This window comes from Amyelois transitella, chromosome 11, assembly GCF_032362555.1.
Source record: "Amyelois transitella isolate CPQ chromosome 11, ilAmyTran1.1, whole genome shotgun sequence".
Lineage (NCBI taxonomy): Eukaryota > Metazoa > Arthropoda > Insecta > Lepidoptera > Pyralidae > Amyelois > Amyelois transitella.
Genome location: NC_083514.1, coordinates 7,333,148 through 7,353,600, shown reverse-complemented (window position 1 = coordinate 7,353,600; position 20,453 = coordinate 7,333,148). Strand labels below are relative to the sequence as shown.

Genomic DNA, 20,453 nt, shown 5'->3' with positions numbered 1-20,453 from the left:
GAAAGGAACCCGAGGTGCAACTTTACAAAATGATCCTGGATTGGTTGAGTCCGATTTTTAAGCGAAAAAAAAAAAAAAAATCTCAATTCTATCAGTAACCCAAACAGCTGTCCTTGACTGTATTTTCAAATCTGTTGGCTCTGTCTACTCCGTAAGGGATATAGACGTGATTATATGTTTGTACGTATGTAAAATGTAGAGTTTCACCACCATAACTTTATTAATACATACATATGTATGTTTTAATATTTTTTCCCAAAAAAATATAAAAATAAACAACCCTGCTGTAAGTGAGACCCCACAGAAGTACCTAAACTGATTGTTCAGGCGTATTGACATCATGTTGTCGACTCTAACCGTGTTTACCTTGCGAGATATCTACGTCGATGATTGTGGCAAAAGGAGTCATTTTTCTCATGCATTTCTACATTGAAGTGAATGTATGAGTTAGCATGAATGATAGCGTTTGTAATGGCACTAAAATGTCAACATCTAACATGCATGATCTAACAAAGCAATTTGACCATAGATATAAAAACGAATAAGTAAATCTTCATTGTTGTTGTAAAATCTTCATTATTCCCTTTTTCCTGCTAACTCGGCCAATTTGTCAGAGTATATAGGCATTTGTAACATGGCCGCAGACAAAGCTGTTTCCCAAAACTGAAGGTTGTTTATTTTTTAAAACTTGCAAAAATACCTAGGACGTAAATAAATTAGTTTTAACTCAAGGTAAATTAAAAAAAATCTTCCAGATTGTTTACCTTTTATCCGAACTATAAACAAAAGTGTGCTAGAAACTAGGCCATCTGTGTTGTCTGAAGATCTTCTTTTAACCCGAAAGATGCAGCTTTACCAGAAATAATATGACCTATATAAAATAATTCCCACTCTGAATCATTACAACTCTAGTACCTACTTACATATTTGTGTGCATCGTTGCTTTACGTAGTTGGGGTAAAACACCCCTGTCCCATATTCACCTATGACCATATTTGACTACTAAGAATCTTCTGCTCAAATAAATTAAGACGCCATGAAATTTAATTTAAAAATAAAATAGATTACCATAGGTTTTGGCACCAAAAAGGTAAAGGGTTAATTAAATCAGACCTTACGTAATCTGATTTGACATTGGAACAAGAGGTTAAAGTCGAAATCCAATAAAGGTAAAGTAAAATTCTCGTAGTATTTTTCGGTTACGCAGTTTGACGTTATAAAAAAGACAAAGAAAAGATACGAGTACATTGTGCATATTGAAATTAAATATCCTGTTTCCTTTAACGTACGAGTATAACATAGGCAAATAGTCATTTTTATTTGCGTTCAAGTAAAATTGACCTTACAAATATTGTAATTTATTTATTTTATTTAAACAATTTTGTCGTATTTACATAAATACGAAAAAAAGCAATTTACTTATTACAATTTTATTTAAAAAGAAAATATAATTGTTTTCTTACATATTTAATAATCGAATTGTTAACATTCCTTTTATACTAAAATATTGTCGGTCTTAGCAATAAAATAAAAAATATTATATTTTTTTTTTAAACAAAGGAAATTTTCCCGAATCCTCTTTACACATTTCGCTTGATCTCACAATTATTGAAACGCTCGCGCCTCCGGAAGTTCAGTGACCTTTGGGTTCCTGAATTACGGCTCGACCACTGAAGCGATTGTGACCAATTCTGCATGACCGACTTTCGCGATAAAATCTGTAATGTCAATAAAATGCTTGCCATATTTTGTATGAATTTAACGTAAATAAAGGGTTGAATTTTGTGAAATAAATAACTACCTAATACATACATACATACATATGGTCTATATCCATTGCGGGGTAGACAGAGCCAACAGTCTTGAAATAAGCTATTTGGCTTAATGATAGAATTGATTGACAGGTTTCTAGCCCATCGCCTAAAAAAGAATCCCAAGTTTGTAAGCCCATACCTTAGTCGCCTTCTACGACATCCAAGGGAAAGAGATGGAGTGGACCTATTCTTTTTTGTATTTGGTGCCGGGAACCACACGGCACGTAAATTAACTAATATTTATATAATAAGTATCATACTAGCTATTATCCGCAGCTTTGTCCGCGCGAATTTAGCGCCACAACGTATCCCTTTACTTAAATAGCTTTAAACATGAGGAATATTATGTAGCCACATCACAAGAAATCAAGATGAGATCCCAACAACGTAATCTTAGACGTAACCTCACAATTAAGTGTACAAAGCAACATTCGACAAGTAATCCTTACCTCCGTTAGGTAACTTACACTAGCATCACAAGTTTTGGGTAAACTGCGTACTTACTCTTTGAGTTTGTACGCAAATAATGCTTAACAAGGATCTTAAAATATGATAGAACAGACACAAAATTAATAATACAATAAAAAATCCATTAAGCTAATACAGTTGTGCTGTACAAAAACGCTGATTATCACCCTTGACCCAGGAGCTAGAAAGCATCATGGTAGAATACTTAGTCGATCCCATGATGCCTTCAAAATGGTAGGAAAGCAGCGCCGCCGGAGGGTTTTAGTGCGGTAGGATGGCACGTTAGGTGCCAGGAGTCTCACACTCCCCCGGGTGAAAACCTCAGGGGTCATGTGTAAAAAGGATTTCCACGCCGTTACAAAAAAAATTGATTGTATGTTAAAGCAAAAAAATATATAATTTGGGCATTATCAAGTTATAAGAAAACAAACAGATTTTTTCTCGAAATTACTTTACTTAGGTAATCTCATAGATAAAATAATTCGACCAAAGCGACCTTTGTTCACTTGTAAATTCAATCACAATGTTGAGGTTATGAAAATTGGTAACTCACAGCTTTGAAATACAGAAATAACATATTATATCGTTGCAGACAACAGGCTAGCAATATTGTTTTCCACATTTCTATTCTAATTTGGATTGTTGTGAAGTTGACGTTATTGAAAATTGATTGAAAGCAGCAGTAAAATTAGTTTTAAATTATTAACTTGACGTCAACCAATGTTATGAGACTAAAATGACGATTATGAAGTGACGTTGAAAAATGGATACTGAAATTTTGTATATTATTTGCGCTTCGGCAGAAAGCATAGAATATAAAAAAAGCAACTATTCACCAAGTTATTTTTATGGCACAATATTCAACGACTAAAAGCAGTACAGGGAGGAGCAATTATTTGCTGACAATCAAAATTCCTTAGACGCTGCTTTAAAATTGCAGGAAAATTTCCGCCTATTTTCCAGTTTTATAAAGGGGTGAAATTAATTTGAAAAAAAAGGAAAATTTCATTCTGAAATTGTTGCTTTGTCCATGCTGAGAGACTTTTTATTAGGCTTGATTTTGATAGCTTTAACCAATAATTAAACCACTTGACCGTTATTCAAAGCTTAATAATGAGATAGGCGTGTGATTTCCCGTCATTTATAAAACCTAATTGACCTACTCTTTATCCGTATTTCCGGTTGCTTCCATTCGCCACCAGGTGGGGGTAGTGTGCGTGTAGATCAGAGCACGCTGCCCCTTCGTCATTGGCGTTTTAGTTCCCGTCGAGTGAACATCAACTGGTAAGAATTTATTCAAATTGGTATCTGCTTTAAGCAGGTGAGTACCCCCTAATGTTTAAATATATATATTAAAAAAAAAATAATAATCATTCCTTGATTATTGTGAATAAAATATAAAATTCTTACCTAAAAATTTATGATGAAATATACCAACGGTTTTAAACCGTTCGTTAAAAATTCAGTTTTCATCGATTTGCATTGTTTTTTATTTTCTCATAGCATAGTGCAATGTCGGACAAAGACGTGCCTACCATGCGTGGAGATCGGGCTTGTTCAGCGCAAAAAAGACGGCGACGCCCTAGTAGCTCCGGCAGTAGCAGCAGCAGCAGCTCAAGTTCGCGAGATCGGTCATCGGAGTCTCCACAGAGACATCAACGCCGCCGTCATCGCAACTCGAAAGGACGTCGGTTATCAAACAAGTACGAGAAACTAAATAAAGAGGTTAGTGAGCTTCGGAACTTTTTGATGTACAACCCTAATTTTCAAGCAGCGCAGACGCATCCTGTTTGTGACAATTATGACAATGTGTCTGTTAGTTCGAATGCTAGTCGCACATTGTACGAACAAACCGAGAATAGTCCAGTTCGTACTACTAATTCCGAAAATCTTACTTCAGGTTTTACATTTGGTATCGAAACCAAATTAAAGGAACCGGCAGTTCCTAAAACGCCAGCTCAGTTCCTTAAAATGTTGAATGAAGTGCAGAGGTTAGGTTCAGACACTTGGTCCGAAATTCGTTATGCCGACACCCAAAAAATTTATGCGCATACCCCCGGTTTTGTCAATTTAGAAGTAAACGACGAAATCAAATCTTATGATAACCTACGTTACTATGCTCATCCAGAGAAAGCATACGCAGCCTTAACGTTTTGCGTCTTGAAACAAAATGAGGAATTACAAAATCTCCTCCGTAACCTTTTAACTTGGATTCAGACGCAGCCTTGTGATCCTGACTGGATTGCATTAGCGTGCAAAAAAGTTGAGGAACTATTCTTGAAGGGAGATTTTCACAAAGTCTCGTCGGATTTATTGCAATTAGTTTGTGGCCACAGAGCAGAAATCATTCAAATGCGTCGAGAGGGTATTCTTAACCAGGTTCGTGACCCTTTAATTAAATCAACACTAAATAAAATTCCACCCTCATCTACTTGCATATTTGAGGAATCTTCTTTCACCTCTACCATAGAAAAAGTAGGTGGTGTACGTAAAGCTTTTAATCCTATTACAAAACCAGTTAATAGTTCTAAATCCTATAAGCTCGGTTCCAACCGCCTTCCTCAGTCAAAAAGTAAAAGGAAGGAATACCATAAAGTAGCGCAGGGTTCATTTAATAGATTTAATAGTTATAACCCAATACCTGGCTATTGTCAATACCCGAATAGTGCGTTCTCATATCCGAGCACATCTCGCGACCATGCGCCCCCACTGCCGAATCAGTCGAGTTACGGGCAAGTAATATACCCCCCACCTAATTACTGGAATTCACGGTCAGAGCCGTCTGCTCCCAGAGGGCAAAGGGGTGGCACAAAAAAGACCATTTCGTTCCTCTACAAATAGAGGTAACACCAGGAAGTCGAAACAATGACAACCAATCGTTTCGGGCGGGTCAATTAGTTTTCTATCTAGACAAATGGAGAACCATGGGGGCACCCGACCATATTTTACAATTAATACAAGGGTACCGAATAACTTTTGTTCGAAAACCGCCACTCCAAATTCCAAATTTCAAGGGAACTTGTGTAACTCCACCTGGCGAGGAAATGACCAAAATAGTGACAAAAATGATAAGTCAGGGGGTGTTAGAGGAAGCATCGATTTCTCCAAGCTTCATTTCTCCATTATTCCTCGCTCCAAAGAGCGACGGCTCAAGTCGACCAATTTTCAATTTGAAAAGATTAAACAGTTTTATAACGGCAGACCGGTTTCGCTTGATAAACGTTCACCGGGTCCCAAACTTCCTCCAGCCAAAAGACTGGATGTGCAAAGTGGACTTATCGCAAGCGTACTTTCATCTGAGCATATCCACCTCCCACAGAAGGTTTCTTCGGGTCATATACGAAGGGCAATTACTCCAAATGACGTGCCTCCCATTTGGCCTATGCACGGCACCCAAAATCTTTGCAACCCTGTCGAATTGGATAGCTCAAACACTGAGAGAAAAAAGCGTGCGGATTATAGTCTATTTAGACGATTTTTTAATAGCCAATCAGTGTCGAAACACTTTAAAACTGCACACGGACATGCTGTTGGAGACTCTCAGCAATCTAGGGTGGCAAGTAAACTTCGAAAAGTCTATAATAGCTCCTCAAAAGTCTCTGACGTTTCTCGGCATCCATTGGAATCCATGGTCCAACCAAATATCTCTTCCGGAAGAGAAATCCTCCTTGATAGTACAGAAATTAACCCAACTTCTAGTCACAGAAAACGTTTCAGTCAAAGATCTACAAGTAGTGATAGGACTGTTAAATTTCGCAAGCTTCGCGATCCCATTAGGAAGACTACGCTATCGAGAAACACAAATGTTTCTTTTATCCCTGCCAATAAACACGAGCAAAAAGTACGCTCTTCCAGAAAGCGCCAGGGCGGACATTCTATGGTGGATAGACAATTGCAAGGGATCCATACCCTTGCATATACCAGCTCCGACCAACTTCCTGACGACGGATGCGTCAGATCAGGCCTGGGGGGCACAGATGAACGATATTCCTCTCTCCGGCATCTGGACCAAAGAAGAACAAAATCTACATTGCAATATAAAGGAAATGTTGGCAATATTTTACGCTCTTCAGAACTTTGTATCAATCATAAGCTACAGCTCAATACTAATGCAATGCGACAATCAAACCGTAGTGTCTTATCTGCGGAGGGAAGGGGGCACGAAGTCCAGAGCTCTATTACATCTAACGAACAAGGTTCTAACCTTCTTGCAAAAGCACAAAATCCAATATCAGATCAATTATCTTCCCGGGAGATTCAACAGTCAAGCGGATCATTTATCAAGACTACGCCTGCCGTCAGAATGGCATCTTCTCCCTCAAATAACGGAGAAAATCTTTGTCAAGTGGGGCACCCCACTGATAGACCTATTCGCGTCAGACAGAGCCCATGTGGTACCCAGTTATGCAACACTAGATCTCAACGATCACCAAGCGGCAGTTCACAACGCCTTCAGCATAGTTTGGAATTTTCCACTAGCTTGGGTGTTTCCACCCCCGTGCTTAGTGCCCAAGGTGTTAGCACACCTCAACCAATGCTCAGGAGTATATCTGCTGGTAGTCCCACGGTGGAGGAAAGTATTTTGGAGAGCAGATCTCAGGGCCAGAGCCCTAGCCCCTCCCTTCACCTTGCGGGATCTTCACAAAATCCTGATAGATACATCAACAGGACAGCACCCGCCAGATGTCCAGAATCTCAACCTGGAGGTCTGGAAATGTCGGGGTGGAGTACGGACCTAAACTCTTGGAATAAAGAACAACTGGACTTATTACAATCCTCTTGGCGCTCATCGACAAAGAGAACTTACAATGTGGCATGGAGAAATTGGTGTTCATGGTGCGAAACACATAATATTGACCCAAAAACGCCATTGCCCGCAGACCTTGCTAGATACTTAGCAGACCTTTACTTGACTAAAAAATATGCATACAGTACTATCCAACTACACAAATCTACCATTGCTACTCTATGCAACACATCTAATAATTTGAGTTCAAATGTTATAGTAAAACACATTTTAAAAGCTATATCTATTAAAAACCCCAGACCTGAAAAGCCCCCAATTTGGAACATAGATAATCTTAAAGAATTTATTAGTAGTTATTCAATTGACGAGAATAGTTCTTTTCAAGTAGCTCGTCACACAGCTGCTTTGTTATTACTTTGCTCAGGAAGACGGATCCACGATCTGACTCTTCTTCAGGTTGACCCTTTGCATTTAATTAAAACGAGTCAACATTTTGTTTTTTGGCCAGTCTACGGGTCTAAAACCGACAGTGCCAACCACCAGCAATCGGGCTGGAAATTGTTATGTAATACCTCTGATAGTAAATTAAATCCTCTATTATGGGTAGAAAAAACTATAACAATTTTTAAGGATAGAAGAATTGAGGCGAATTGTCAGTCATTATTTATTACAACAAAAGGCGAAGCAAAGCCAGCATCTCGTACGGTCATAAGCGGCTGGATAAAATCCTTGCTTAAAATGGCTAAAATAGATGCTACTCCAGGTAGTGTCAGAGCCGCAGTAGCATCAAGTAATTGGTTGAAAAATTTCCCTCTTGATGAAATTCTAGCCCGCGGTAATTGGAAATCTGCCAACACATTTCATAAGTTTTATAGGAAAGAAGTTCGTACACATGATAATGAGTGTTCAGTTACAAACCTTTTTCAGGTTGTGAATTAAAATTAGTTGATTTTACTCTAATTTCATAACTGTTGCCATACAACATTAAAGTTAATCTAGTATAGGTATTTTTGATTCATATATAACTAGTAAATATAACACCTTCCAGTAGTGGATATTTATACTCTACAAATGGTATTGCATTGCTGTGTTATATAATATATATTTATATACATATATTATTAAATATATAACGATTGTATATGTGATTGATTAAATACCACGTTTATATACGTACCTAATTGTTTCACTTGTATCCTACTTAATTACCTGATATCATGTCCTTCTTCCATCATACTGAATTTACGTAAAAATATACATAGAAATAATATATAACTTCTAAGGACATTGAACAACGTTTATTATTGTATAAAACTGACAACTCCTGTCCTGTCTGTGATATTTTCAAAAAGCATTATGAATCCGTGACAGAACAGAGATGATTATCACATTGGCGTTTGGTTGCTGTTCCTTCACCAGGCGATAACAAACACTTCTCATTATTAAGCTTTGAATAACGGTCAAGTGGTTTAATAGCCGCGTTTTACCTGAAATAAAACGCATATTAAACTACTTACCTTATTCAAAGCTTAACTTTTTAGCTCTGCCTGCTGTCGACATCCTTATGAACAAAACGCAATGACGAAGGGGCAGCGTGCTCTGATCTACACGCACACTACCCCCACCTGGTGGCGAATGGAAGCAACCGGAAATACGGATAAAGAGTAGGTCAATTAGGTTTTATAAATGACGGGAAATCACACGCCTATCTCATTATTAAGCTTTGAATAAGGTAAGTAGTTTAATATGCGTTTTATTTCAGGTAAAACGCGGCTATTTAAAACACCATACAAGTTGAGTAGACTCCTCGCCAAAGAGGTTAGGATGTAACTAGATAAGGGCCAGAAAAGCTGTTAATAAATAAAATAATAATAAAAAAATATTATAAGACAAGTTTTACTTAAATGTATTTAAATGAAGAAAAAATTTTGAGTACCTAGGTAGTCCAATCCCATTATTTTCTAACATTTTTAATTTGATAATATGATATAGCGAGAATACTAACTAGGTGTATAATTTAAACATCTTTTACCGCCCAATATCTTTGTAAGTTCTTTGCCTACCTACGATCAATTTTTCAACCTTAGCACTGCATTAATAATAAAAAAAAACATTTCATTGAAAATATCTTAAAATTTGGTTTTGCATTAATCACACTTACCGTACGATCTTCTCAGTTTTGACTTATATGTTTGACTGGTACAGAATACAATATGGCACCTTTTGTACATATTTAAGGCAAAATTAAGTAAAATAAATACATTTTGATAACAGAAAATAATACGACCTTTTGAAATTCACTCATACGTTTTAATTTCACCCGTTTATTGCGTACTTCCCCTGACAATGGAGCTTAGCCGCTGTTCAGTCGACATTAGCGTTGATCGCGATAACGCTCCGTTGGATGCAAAACTGCAACAAAGACTGTTTGTTTTGCGCTAGCGACACGGAATAATGATAGTGAATATTCAGCTAAAGTAGGTGTTGTAGGTATATCTAAGATAATAACTTAGTTTTGAGTAGTAGTGAAGTAGTGGAATTTATGTAGAAGAATTTATTGATGCAAGAGCTCATAGTATTAAGCTAGGTACATTTTTAATTATTGAGGGCGTTTATTCCGAAACAACATAGAATATTAGTATTATTTTAGTGTAGGTACTGTACAGTGAACAGTCATTCACATCATTATTTTCAATTCCAAAGCAAAGCACCGAAAAACAGTATACTTTTAATTAAATTCAAAAGGTCAACAACTAATTCTGTGCGTGGTCTTTGATTGAAGTAGAAATTTTGACAAATTTCGGTTAGGTACTTTGTTGACATGTTCATACAAAGTGTTATCCTGAGTACCTGAGTGTTAACTTTTTTGTAAATAAAATTACTATTAAAAAAGAAATATGAGTAAAAAATAACTATTTTAGAAAAACACCTCATATAGTTAAAGGCACTTTGTGTTCGTCTTAAAGTCCTATGTATTGCACTGAATATGTAGCTATATGTTCTATAAACTGCAGGACATATGTACACTATTTATATACAACCTTTACATATTGCTAACCCCAGCAGTTATACCTAACACGGATCGAAACACCAGTCCCAAGAAAATAACCCACAAGCCAACATAATTGTCTTACTAACTAACCCTTTCATTTCACTAATTACCCTACCATTTGTGTGTAAATGTTAACAAAACAATTATTATGTACTTTTGTCAAAATTCTACTGTTTTTCTAAATGGTTTATACAATTGATTTTGTTTTGTCAATATTTTTTTATACACGATCGGGTTTAATTCAGTTTTTAATTTTTTAAAATTTTATTTATGGAGTTTCATATACTGCGCAGGATAATTATTATTAATCCAATGTTAAAATACAGGTGGATCAGGAAGATGGAGACGCAGAAGGTTCTGGACGCTACGGGACCATCCCCCCTTTCCCACCACCCCCTCCGGGACTCGACGGTATGTTGACAGTCTTCATTATGTTTATCTTCTTTTTATATGCATAATTATCGCATATTCGCGGGAAGGCCGTGATGATTAAAAATAAACAAATCTGAGAACTAGGATGATTAATTTCTTGAGAACTGTGCTAAATATATTTTTACAAGCTTTTGCGTGGAGCTACTAATTTCTTGAAATAGACTGGAAATGCTTTTAGGTGTTTTAGCTTTTCTTTTCATAAGTATTTAACTTTAAATATATCGTGATCAAAGCATGAGTATGAACAATGAAACTATTGACCTCATACAATGCTTTTTAACTAAATTTTTATGAAGTATCTTAACAAAAGAAGAAATTTGAAAAAAAATAGAGAATTATATTTTTTTCTAAGTGTATCGAGCGATTTTGATCATCCTTTTTTTTTCATTTTTCCTACAGTGCACTGATGTTATGTTACCTAATAAATAAATATTCGCAACGATCAACAGTCAACTTTATAAATTAATAAAAAAAAATTACTGCACAAAATAATAACAATTATGTACTTCTGTTTAAATTTTATATATTGTAGTGACGTAATAAATGAAGTGTGTCGTGTAGTTTTTATTAATCAGTCTGCAAATATCTTAGGTAGTCTGTATAGATCTGCAAATATAATACCGAATGATTTAACAATATATTCTTACTATTCCAGGTTACCCTATGAGACTTCGAGGCGAAAAGGGAGAACGCGGACCGAGGGCAAGATATAGTTATATTTTTGATTTCATATTATTATTTTAGTTTTTTGATGATAAGGCGAAATACTAAAAACTTTTCTTCAATTTTCTGAATCATCGTCGAAGTATATATAGCACAACTATTAACTCTTGACTGAAATGTTTTGTATATCTGCAGAAAATTAAAAGTAATTTAAAAATTCAACTCTATAAAGACCTAGTTACCTCTATAATTACCTACTTTTATACTGAAGATAAAATATAATATTTAACATATATTATAAGACTTTTTACATTCATGATATATAATACTAGCCTTGGGTTGGAATATAATCAAATCAAATACTTATTCGACTTTCCAAACAAAGTGAAATTTAATCTTTTTATTTGTTTAGAAGAACTAAAATGTTTTCATTTTATTTTTTTGTTTTAAATCAAATGCACAAAATTGCAATCATACGCAAAAGTGCACAAAGAGATTTATTGCATCAATAGTAAAATTACATGTAAAAACAATGACAAAAACTCGAATGTGAGTGAAAATTAATGGTTGTGGGGTCATAGGCTCACTAAATATATTGGATGCGCGGTATGAGTATCGGCCCAAAAGAACGAATGTACAGAAATAAACTTTGTTGCAGAACTTTGGACAGACTAAGTTTAATTAATATATTCGATATTTGTTTTACTGTCACAGCAACACTTTGGAATGCAATAATGTTCAGATGGCATTAAGAAAAAATGAGATAACTCAATAATTTAAATAATATTATTAATTAAGACGTTCATTTAAAACTTTACAACCGCAATGATGTAAATTTTTACATTTAGTTATCTATAACAGAACACATGTTAAAAGGTTAATGCAATCTACCAACCAGCTAATCACCAGCTCGGATATTTCTTAAGCTTAGAGATGATATATAAAGCATACACTTAGTCGAATAATTTCTGGTAGTCACTGAAGTAGAAGTAAGTAACATTTTAAAATAGCAAAGTTATCCTCTACACACACCGTGTTTTGAAGTATCGTATTGAACAAAAGTGCGATCCGAACGGAATAACTCGCAATTTTCACACAAAGGGTGCTCTGCTTTGTTCCGCCAATTTATCGGAACGTCCGCCCCTCGGGACGTATGTGTAATTATTATGGAGATATCGTATAGATAGACAGATAGATAGGTAAAACATTTATTTGTTGCTACATGGCATAAATTAAACAAAATGAATACAAAATACACACATTTTTAAAAGGATGTGTCAAAGTGTGTTTCAGCATTGCAAAAAGGCCTCCATGGTTATTATATTCGTATTTCTCAGAGGAAAATGAACAGATTATCACTAAAAATAAGAGTCTGAGTGAGTAGGTGTTATTATATTCTATAGCAACCCTTTAGTTTCTGCAATCTAAATTTAATAGCTTAGAAACCTGAGACCTTTGAAGTGAACACCCATAATTACTCTTTAATTAAGATAATTTTAGTGTTTATGGGGAAAGATATTTGAATTAACCAACTGTCAATATTTTAATACAATAATTTGTGTTCATTTAAAATAAAAATTTACAAACAAGAAACTTTCGCTATAATCTAATCATTAAAACATCTTTACGAAAATATAGAATAGGTATTTTCGATTATCAATATTTTAACTGTAGCAAAAAAATATCGAAGTTGCAAAAATTGTTCCAGTACGTACATACTTTATTAATTCCACTTTGTTCCTTAATACGTTACAGTGAAGCATGTTTCACGTCGCGTTCGGATACACGCGTGACACACACCACACTTAACTGTTTCGCGTGTAGTCAGTGCTCCAATGGAATTCATTTTTTAACGCACTTCATGATTTACAGCAATTAGTGGAATTTTCTGAATCTCGGCATGTGATACTGTTTGCTATATTTTATTAGAAGAACGATAAACTAAACATTTCCAAGTGTCGGTTTTAAACAAAAATTTAAGTAGCCCGGATTTTTTCTAGAGCTTCAATCTTTTATTATTAACAAAAAATATCGAGGTTCCAAAAACTTGGTCCAGTAACTACTTTATTAAATCCGCTTTGTTCCGTAATACGTCACAGTGAAGCATGCTTCACACCGCGTTCGGATACACGCGTCACACACACCGCACTCGACAATGTTTCGCATGAAGTGAGTGCTCCAACAGAATTCAATTTCAACGCACTTCATGTATTACATCAATTAACGGAGTTTGCGAAAATTCGGAACATGAAAAACGTTGTCTGATTTATTATAAAAAAGAAAAAGATGATAGGTGCTTGAATGCTGCAATAACTTTCAAAGTTTGCAATGTTTAACTTTCTTACCTTTGTAATTTTATTCAATGTTTCGATCCTTTTTTAACCACCTTAGTGTCTATTAGGTATAAATGGAATGCCGTTTTTTATGTTGATTTAAAACACATCTTTTTACAATAGAAACTTACTTATTTTTTAAATATATTTCCACAGGGCCCACCTGGAGAGTCAATACGTGGACCACCAGGTCCGCCAGGTCCGCCCGGTGTGCCGGGAACTCCGGGCACCAGTTTAGCAGAAATATCCGGATCTGGTGACGATGTAAGTGAACTATTTGATTTGTATTTTATTAAAAATGGCAGATTTTTAATTTAATAAGTATCTTAAAATCTGCAAAAATACATTTAACTTTCTTTGAAGGGACAGATAGATTAAATGTAAAGAACTATTTATTTGTGATGTGCTGCTCAACATATACAAAGGATATATAAAACTAAACCATATAAATCACGTTTCATCATCAACAAACCACAATCAAACCCGAACATCTTAATTTCTCCTCAACTTTACCACAAAGTTCGTCGAAGACATATCTCAACCTAAATACATTTCCTACTCTAGATGTATCGCAGTTTCACACATTGTATTGTGCCCGTTGGAATACCTACATATAGAAATACGGAGAAGCCCCTATTCCTGCGAAGTCTGGACCGCACAACTCTCATTTAACCTGCGGGCATCACCTGCCTACTCGGGTAAACAAACATACCTAAGTCGATGGTAAAAGGCATAGGCTGAAAATAAAAAGTTTTACCTATTCTTAATCTCATTTTATTTTGGTTTTCATTACACATTTAACGTTTGTTTACATGATAAATAGATTTGGCTATTTCTCAATATAACCATCTCATCTATTTACTACTCAAACTATTGCAATCGTCTATATATCCTACTAGCTGTGCCCGCGACTTCGTCGGCGTGGAATACTTATTTCTGGCATCATTTTAGTCCTCAACGATGAATAATTTTCCCCGTTTTTTCACATATTTCATTAATTCGCTCACAATAGTTGCAGCGTGATGATAAATAGCCTAAAGCCTTCCTCGATAAATGGTCTAAATTCTCATCATTTTAATATCATTTTTATTTATGTTTTCCGCCTCTGATTTTGACATGGAACCTTGACAAATGCTATCTCGGCGTGCATGAGCGGCTACGACGTGCGTATTCGTATCAACGCTAAACTTGAATGGCCTATTGAAAACAGGCACAATATGGTCACTTGAGACATTCTTCAGACTTCTTCCTCCAAAGTACATTATAATATGATCTATAGAAATTATCTTTTAACTTTCATACATTTAAATGAATTAATATAAATAAATAAATTCGCAAACGAGTCATGTTTGCTTATGCGTGAAAATTTGATTTTAAATTAATGTATGTTAAAAAAATATTCTTGTGACAATTTTTATTGTATTTTAAATTGTGAAAACTGTATTTTAATGTTCATTTAAATGGAAATTTAAGGAAAGATTGGCTTAAATTGCCATTCAAGTGACTTCCACCTATTACGCAATATCAAATGCCAAATCAAGTCTTCATATTACAATCTAACCGAATCCTGGTTGACTTAGAATCGTCGACATCGGGCCTGAATGGTAAGCTGTAACAAAGTTTATTAAGCTCTTGGCGCGCGTCCAGCTTCCTATTTGACGATATCGATTCATTTGATTTGCTCTCCGCGAGCTTTTCATTCAAATCCACCAGAATCGCGTTAACTCGATTGTTCTACATCGGAATCTGAATGATTGGAATTCGTCACTAGGCTAAGCATAGTGTCCTTTTTATTGCTACGTGTTGGTTCAGATATTTGGAAACAGTTTTAACTTTCAGTTCACTTAAATAATTTTAAATTATCAATCACTATCTCTAGGTAGGCTACATATTGTGTTATTTTCGCTAAGCTTAAAAATTTTAATAGATTTTTTAATCTAAAATAAATATGTTTTGTTTTTCTTGCTTATCTAACTGGATAAAGAAAAACCACGTAAAGGTATGAATAATACTAAGTTAAAAATTAAGAACTTGAAAATCCTCTTGGCACGCTCTTATAGCACCAGCGCTGATTCTTACTCCATTTGGTATGTAAAGAACACTAGCACCGAACGCAAGAAACTATTTCCCGCGCCGTAGTAATATCGGACAGCGGCTTCATCTCAGAATGAACCTGGGTTATCATCGATTATCATTATCGATCGATTATATCATCGATAATCGAGGGGCACAAATAAATTGAGGAACAATATCAAAGTTTCTGATGATGTTAGCATTTTCACCATTATGTGCTTAATTTTGGAAGCATAACTGAAGGTGATAACGTATTTAAGTTCTCTTGAACTCTTATTTTTTTATTGCGCAGCAAATTTTTGGAGAGAACTACTCGTCGCTTGGACAATGCGGTTGTAACTCCAGCACCATCCTGGCTCTCCTTCAGACTGCTCCAGAGCTGAAGGGTCCACCTGGTCCCCCAGGACTGGCAGGAGCCGATGGAAGAGCAGGCACGCCTGGTATAACTGTTAGTATTATTTTGTATAAAAATAATAATCAAAAGAGAAAAATCTTTTGGTTTCTGGAATTTAAGAATTGGACAGCTCCATATTGAGTGCGGAAGATGTAATAAATACTGGCCTGATAATAATATCAGTCCTATACTCACCTATTAAATGTCGTAACTATCTTCTCAGTACAAAAATGGTTTCGTTTAGACTTGCGTGTTAGAGCAGTACTTACTCGTAGTAACTTTAGTTACTTAAGATGTTTGTTGTTGTTAGTTTAATTTAGAAATGTACATGTCATATACATGTGAAGAAATACAAAAAAAACTATCATAATCAATAGGGACAATCGGGACCTCCAGGTGAACGTGGTCCCGTAGGGCCACGGGGTGAAAAAGGAGAACGAGGTGATTTGGGTCCACGGGGGCCCGAAGGGCCAATAGGGCCTAAAGGCGAAGCAGGAGTGGATGGAAGACCGGGCATACCGGGACCGCCAGGCCCCCCCGGACCACCAGGGACTTCGGAATATCAACACTTCGATGTAAGAATATAATTGTGTCATTTTATGCTCAATAACTTTGTAGTAGATACACATGCTTGCCTATTGTAATTCAAATAATATCAATAAAAATTTAACGGAATTACTTGACTGATAATGTTGATTTTGTACAATTTACTTCGCCTGCTGCTCTATGACTAAAGTTGTAGTTATCTGATTATTTTTGTAAATTTATCATTTCATGCTTTCCATACTGTACTTTAGTCTAATTGGAAACCTAGACAAATCTACAAGGTAAGTCAATATGAATATTTCAAAATTATTAATACACGTATTCAATTATCATAATCATCTCAAAAATATCTAGAAAATGCAATCTCATGCTTTTGTCATAAGTAGGTAAATCAGACAAGATCAAACAAATTTTCGAGTAAGCTTTCTTTACTAAGTAGGTACATTATTTATGGTTAATTCTTGTATTGATTGACTTCGAGATAAGATTTTTTTTTATCTAGGACCACTTGGGATACGGTGAACATTTAGGCCGTCCTGGTGCACCGGGGCCAAAAGGCGACGCAGGACAACCAGGTCCCATTGGACCACAGGGTGAAAGGGGCTTCCCGGGTCATAAAGGAGACAGAGGACAACCTGGTGCAGCTGGTTCAAAAGGAGAACGTGTAAGTATTTACTTTTTATAAATCACATGTTTGATACTAAATATTAAATACTAGTTAATTCAGTTAACATTTAACATTACATTTTATATAAATGAAGCGTATGGAATTAAGTAAATGTTATGACAGACCCAACAGTTCTGAAAGACCTATAGACACGATCAGCTGATATGAATTAGATAATAATGATAGAAATAAGATTCAAATAGTGAAAGGTTGCTAGCCCATCGCCTAAAAGAAGAATCCCAAGTTTATATGTTTAGTCGTTTTTTCTTTTTATGTTAGTACTGGGAACCACTCGGTTCATTGTGTTCTTCCATTATGATTAAGTTTTATCATTGAATATTTATTTTCTATCAGTTTTATCTCTTTTGATAAATTTTAATCTGGAAAATATTATTATGTACTGTTATTATCAATAAGGATTTTATCGGCTTCCTGTTGCCAGGATAAGTAATGAATTCAAAGCTAGGAACCAGGAGAAAAAGGGAATGTAGACCTCGCGCTTTAAATATTCTACAAACAGTTGCGAGGTTGAATCGTGGTAAATATTAAAGAAAGAGCCAGCAAGAGGCTTAAGAAAACCTAAGTAATTGATTAGTTTTACACACCATTGGTAAATCATATTAAAATTATTTGGATGAGTTAATGACATTAAAAATCTACTTTATTTTACTAATGAAATGTTCTTTTTGTCAGGGTCATGCAGGTCCCCAAGGAGATCGGGGATTAAAAGGTGAACCTGGTCGTCCAGGCCTTGATGGGCGCCCGGGCATACCTGGAGCCAATGGACGACCAGCTGAAAAGGGTGAAAAAGGTATAACCCAGTTAGAAATTTAGATAATGATAATAAATGTGAGAGTATCCTAAAGAAAAAAGATACATTTAAGTAATGCTTTTAGCATTAAGTCCGCCAATTGTGCTATATCTACATTTGTATTTTGTGCAATGAAGTATAAATAAATAAAATAAATAAATAACTGATTGATGAAATGACAACGATCTTTATATGAACCTAATTATTGGATTTCAGTCCCACTTATTTTATGCGCTGTACATCAACTATTGTTAGTATTTATATATTTACATATGTAATAAATAAAGTATTTCCAATAAATGCAATGATGTTTTAATACAATCTGATCACTTCTTAACCTCAATTATTATAAAGGTTACAATAATTTGGTTTTTCAATTCAAAGGTGAACGTGGCTTGCCGGGTCCTCCAGGTCCACCAGTTCTGGTTTCTGAAGATCCTGAATTTGCATCCGGTTATGGTTCTGGACTTGGCACAGGTATGCAATAATAAATAAAAAAATAATAATCTTAAAGGTAAAGATGGCCTGTCAGTCTTTTGATGACTGTTGGGTCTCTCTAGCAAGGGATATAAAAGTGATTAAATGTTATGTTGTGTTATGTAATCTTTTTGCACTGACGAGGAAATTAGGTAGGTATGTATATTTTCAATTATTTGTGTGTAAATAATGTAATATTTACTTTATCGATATTTATTCTGTTTAGGTCGTGCAAGTGAAATAGGCGCTAAAGGCGAGCCTGGAGAAAAGGTAAATTCTATATTGATATTTATAAGATTACTAAGCAAATTAATTTTGTATTCATTTATATAAACAAGACGATTATGATTTTAATTATTTACTGTTAGTTTAATACATAAGAAGTAATTTTTTTAGGGTGAAAAAGGCAGTAGAGGAAATGACGGACTCGCAGGATTTCCTGGTAAAGATGGAAAGCCAGGTGACAGAGGCGACATCGGACCATCAGGCATGCCTGGCATGTCAGGGCCACCTGGACCCCCGGGCCTAAAAGGCGAAAGGGGTGAAAGGGGACCTCCTGGACCAGTCAGTATAAGTGGCGCAGGAGCTGATGTTATTACAATTAAGGTAAATTAAGAATATTTCGGAATTGCCTAAAACATAAAAAAGTAAAATAGGTTTAAGTCATTATTAAATGAAATTACCTACTCAAATTTATTAACGTGTTTAAAATAGGGCGATAAAGGAGAACCAGGTCCTAGAGGTAGACGAGGACGTCCAGGCCCAGCTGGGCCCAGGGGTCTACAGGGATTACCAGGTATACCCGGGGCACCAGGTCGTCCCGGGGAAAAGGGCGAAAGTGGATCGTCAGGTTGGATGGCAAGTACCTATATGTTATCAGCTTGTATTGAAAATATTTCTTTGTGAAGAATAAACAAAAAAAGAACTATTATTATAGTTAGATTTAGAGGAAATTTGACCTAGAGAGATATTATAACTTCAACAGGAACATATTTAAAAAAATATATTTATTTTTCTCTGAAAATGTAACGGAAGCGCAACATGCATAAATCACGCCTCTTTCTTGGAGGACTAGGCAGAGACTAAATCTTCCCACTTGTTATTATCCCTGCATACTTATTTCGCTTCATCGACATTCATAACTCTCTTCATGCAAGCTTGTCGTTTTTGGGTACTCTTAACCTGATCTTTTGCCATAAAGTATCAGATCTCAGATTTGATCAAAGTACGTTCATCTAGGCCTACCCAATTCATGCTCCCTTTGTATATTTGCTTAGTTAACCTGCTTTCATCTACTCTCACGACGTGACCACACCATCATTGCATTCTCTTTTTTATTCCTGACACTATTTCTTCATTCTCATTACAGCGTTCCCTTATCACGATATTCCTTATCCGATCACTCAATTTTATACTAATCATTCTCCTAAGCATTCTCATTTCTACTGCGTTTATTCCACTTTCGTTCTTTTACTGCCACTCCCAAACATAAGTAATGGAACCAACACGCCCTTATGCACCGCTACCAAGCATGCCTTTAAAGACAACTTCTTTCTTTCTTCTTCGTAAAGGCATACAACGCTCCATTTACCATGTTCCTGGCATTCAATTTTCTTCCATTATCACTATCACATTTTACATCTGCCCTAAACTTTGTACCACCAACGATACCTATCCTTCATTTGTTCCCTTTTCTGTACATGAGCAGAATTCTAGCCTATTAATATAATTTAACTTCCTTTAGGGAAAGCCTGGTACTCTAGGCCCGCCTGGCATACCAGGGCCAGTGGGACCCAAAGGCGAGAAAGGAGATCCAGGCATCAATATTTTAGATGCATCTATGGTAAGTTTTAATTTTAAATTACCGTTTAGTTTTTATTCTTTCAAGCCACAGCTCAAATTCAACTTATAGTTTTTATCAAAATACAGGCATCATTACCTATTTTCAACAATGGTTAATAATGGCTAATTAAAAA

The 20,453-nt window shown here is 35.5% G+C and overlaps 1 protein-coding gene across 2 annotated transcripts in view; it reads left to right on the top strand.

Moving 5' to 3' along the window:
• The window catches only part of LOC106135035 (collagen alpha-1(IX) chain), a 129,834-nt gene that overhangs the window by 97,990 nt on the left and 11,391 nt on the right, over nt 1–20,453 (top strand). For both annotated transcript variants that reach the window (XM_013335208.2, XM_013335207.2), the window contains 12 exons: nt 10,408–10,492; nt 11,169–11,215; nt 13,666–13,773; nt 15,875–16,030; nt 16,354–16,551; nt 17,025–17,186; nt 17,883–18,000; nt 18,385–18,477; nt 18,704–18,747; nt 18,874–19,083; nt 19,192–19,335; nt 20,222–20,320. In XM_013335208.2, coding sequence (XP_013190662.1) covers nt 10,408–10,492; nt 11,169–11,215; nt 13,666–13,773; nt 15,875–16,030; nt 16,354–16,551; nt 17,025–17,186; nt 17,883–18,000; nt 18,385–18,477; nt 18,704–18,747; nt 18,874–19,083; nt 19,192–19,335; nt 20,222–20,320 — 1,464 coding nt within the window. The remainder of the gene's footprint in view (nt 1–10,407; nt 10,493–11,168; nt 11,216–13,665; nt 13,774–15,874; nt 16,031–16,353; nt 16,552–17,024; nt 17,187–17,882; nt 18,001–18,384; nt 18,478–18,703; nt 18,748–18,873; nt 19,084–19,191; nt 19,336–20,221; nt 20,321–20,453) is intronic.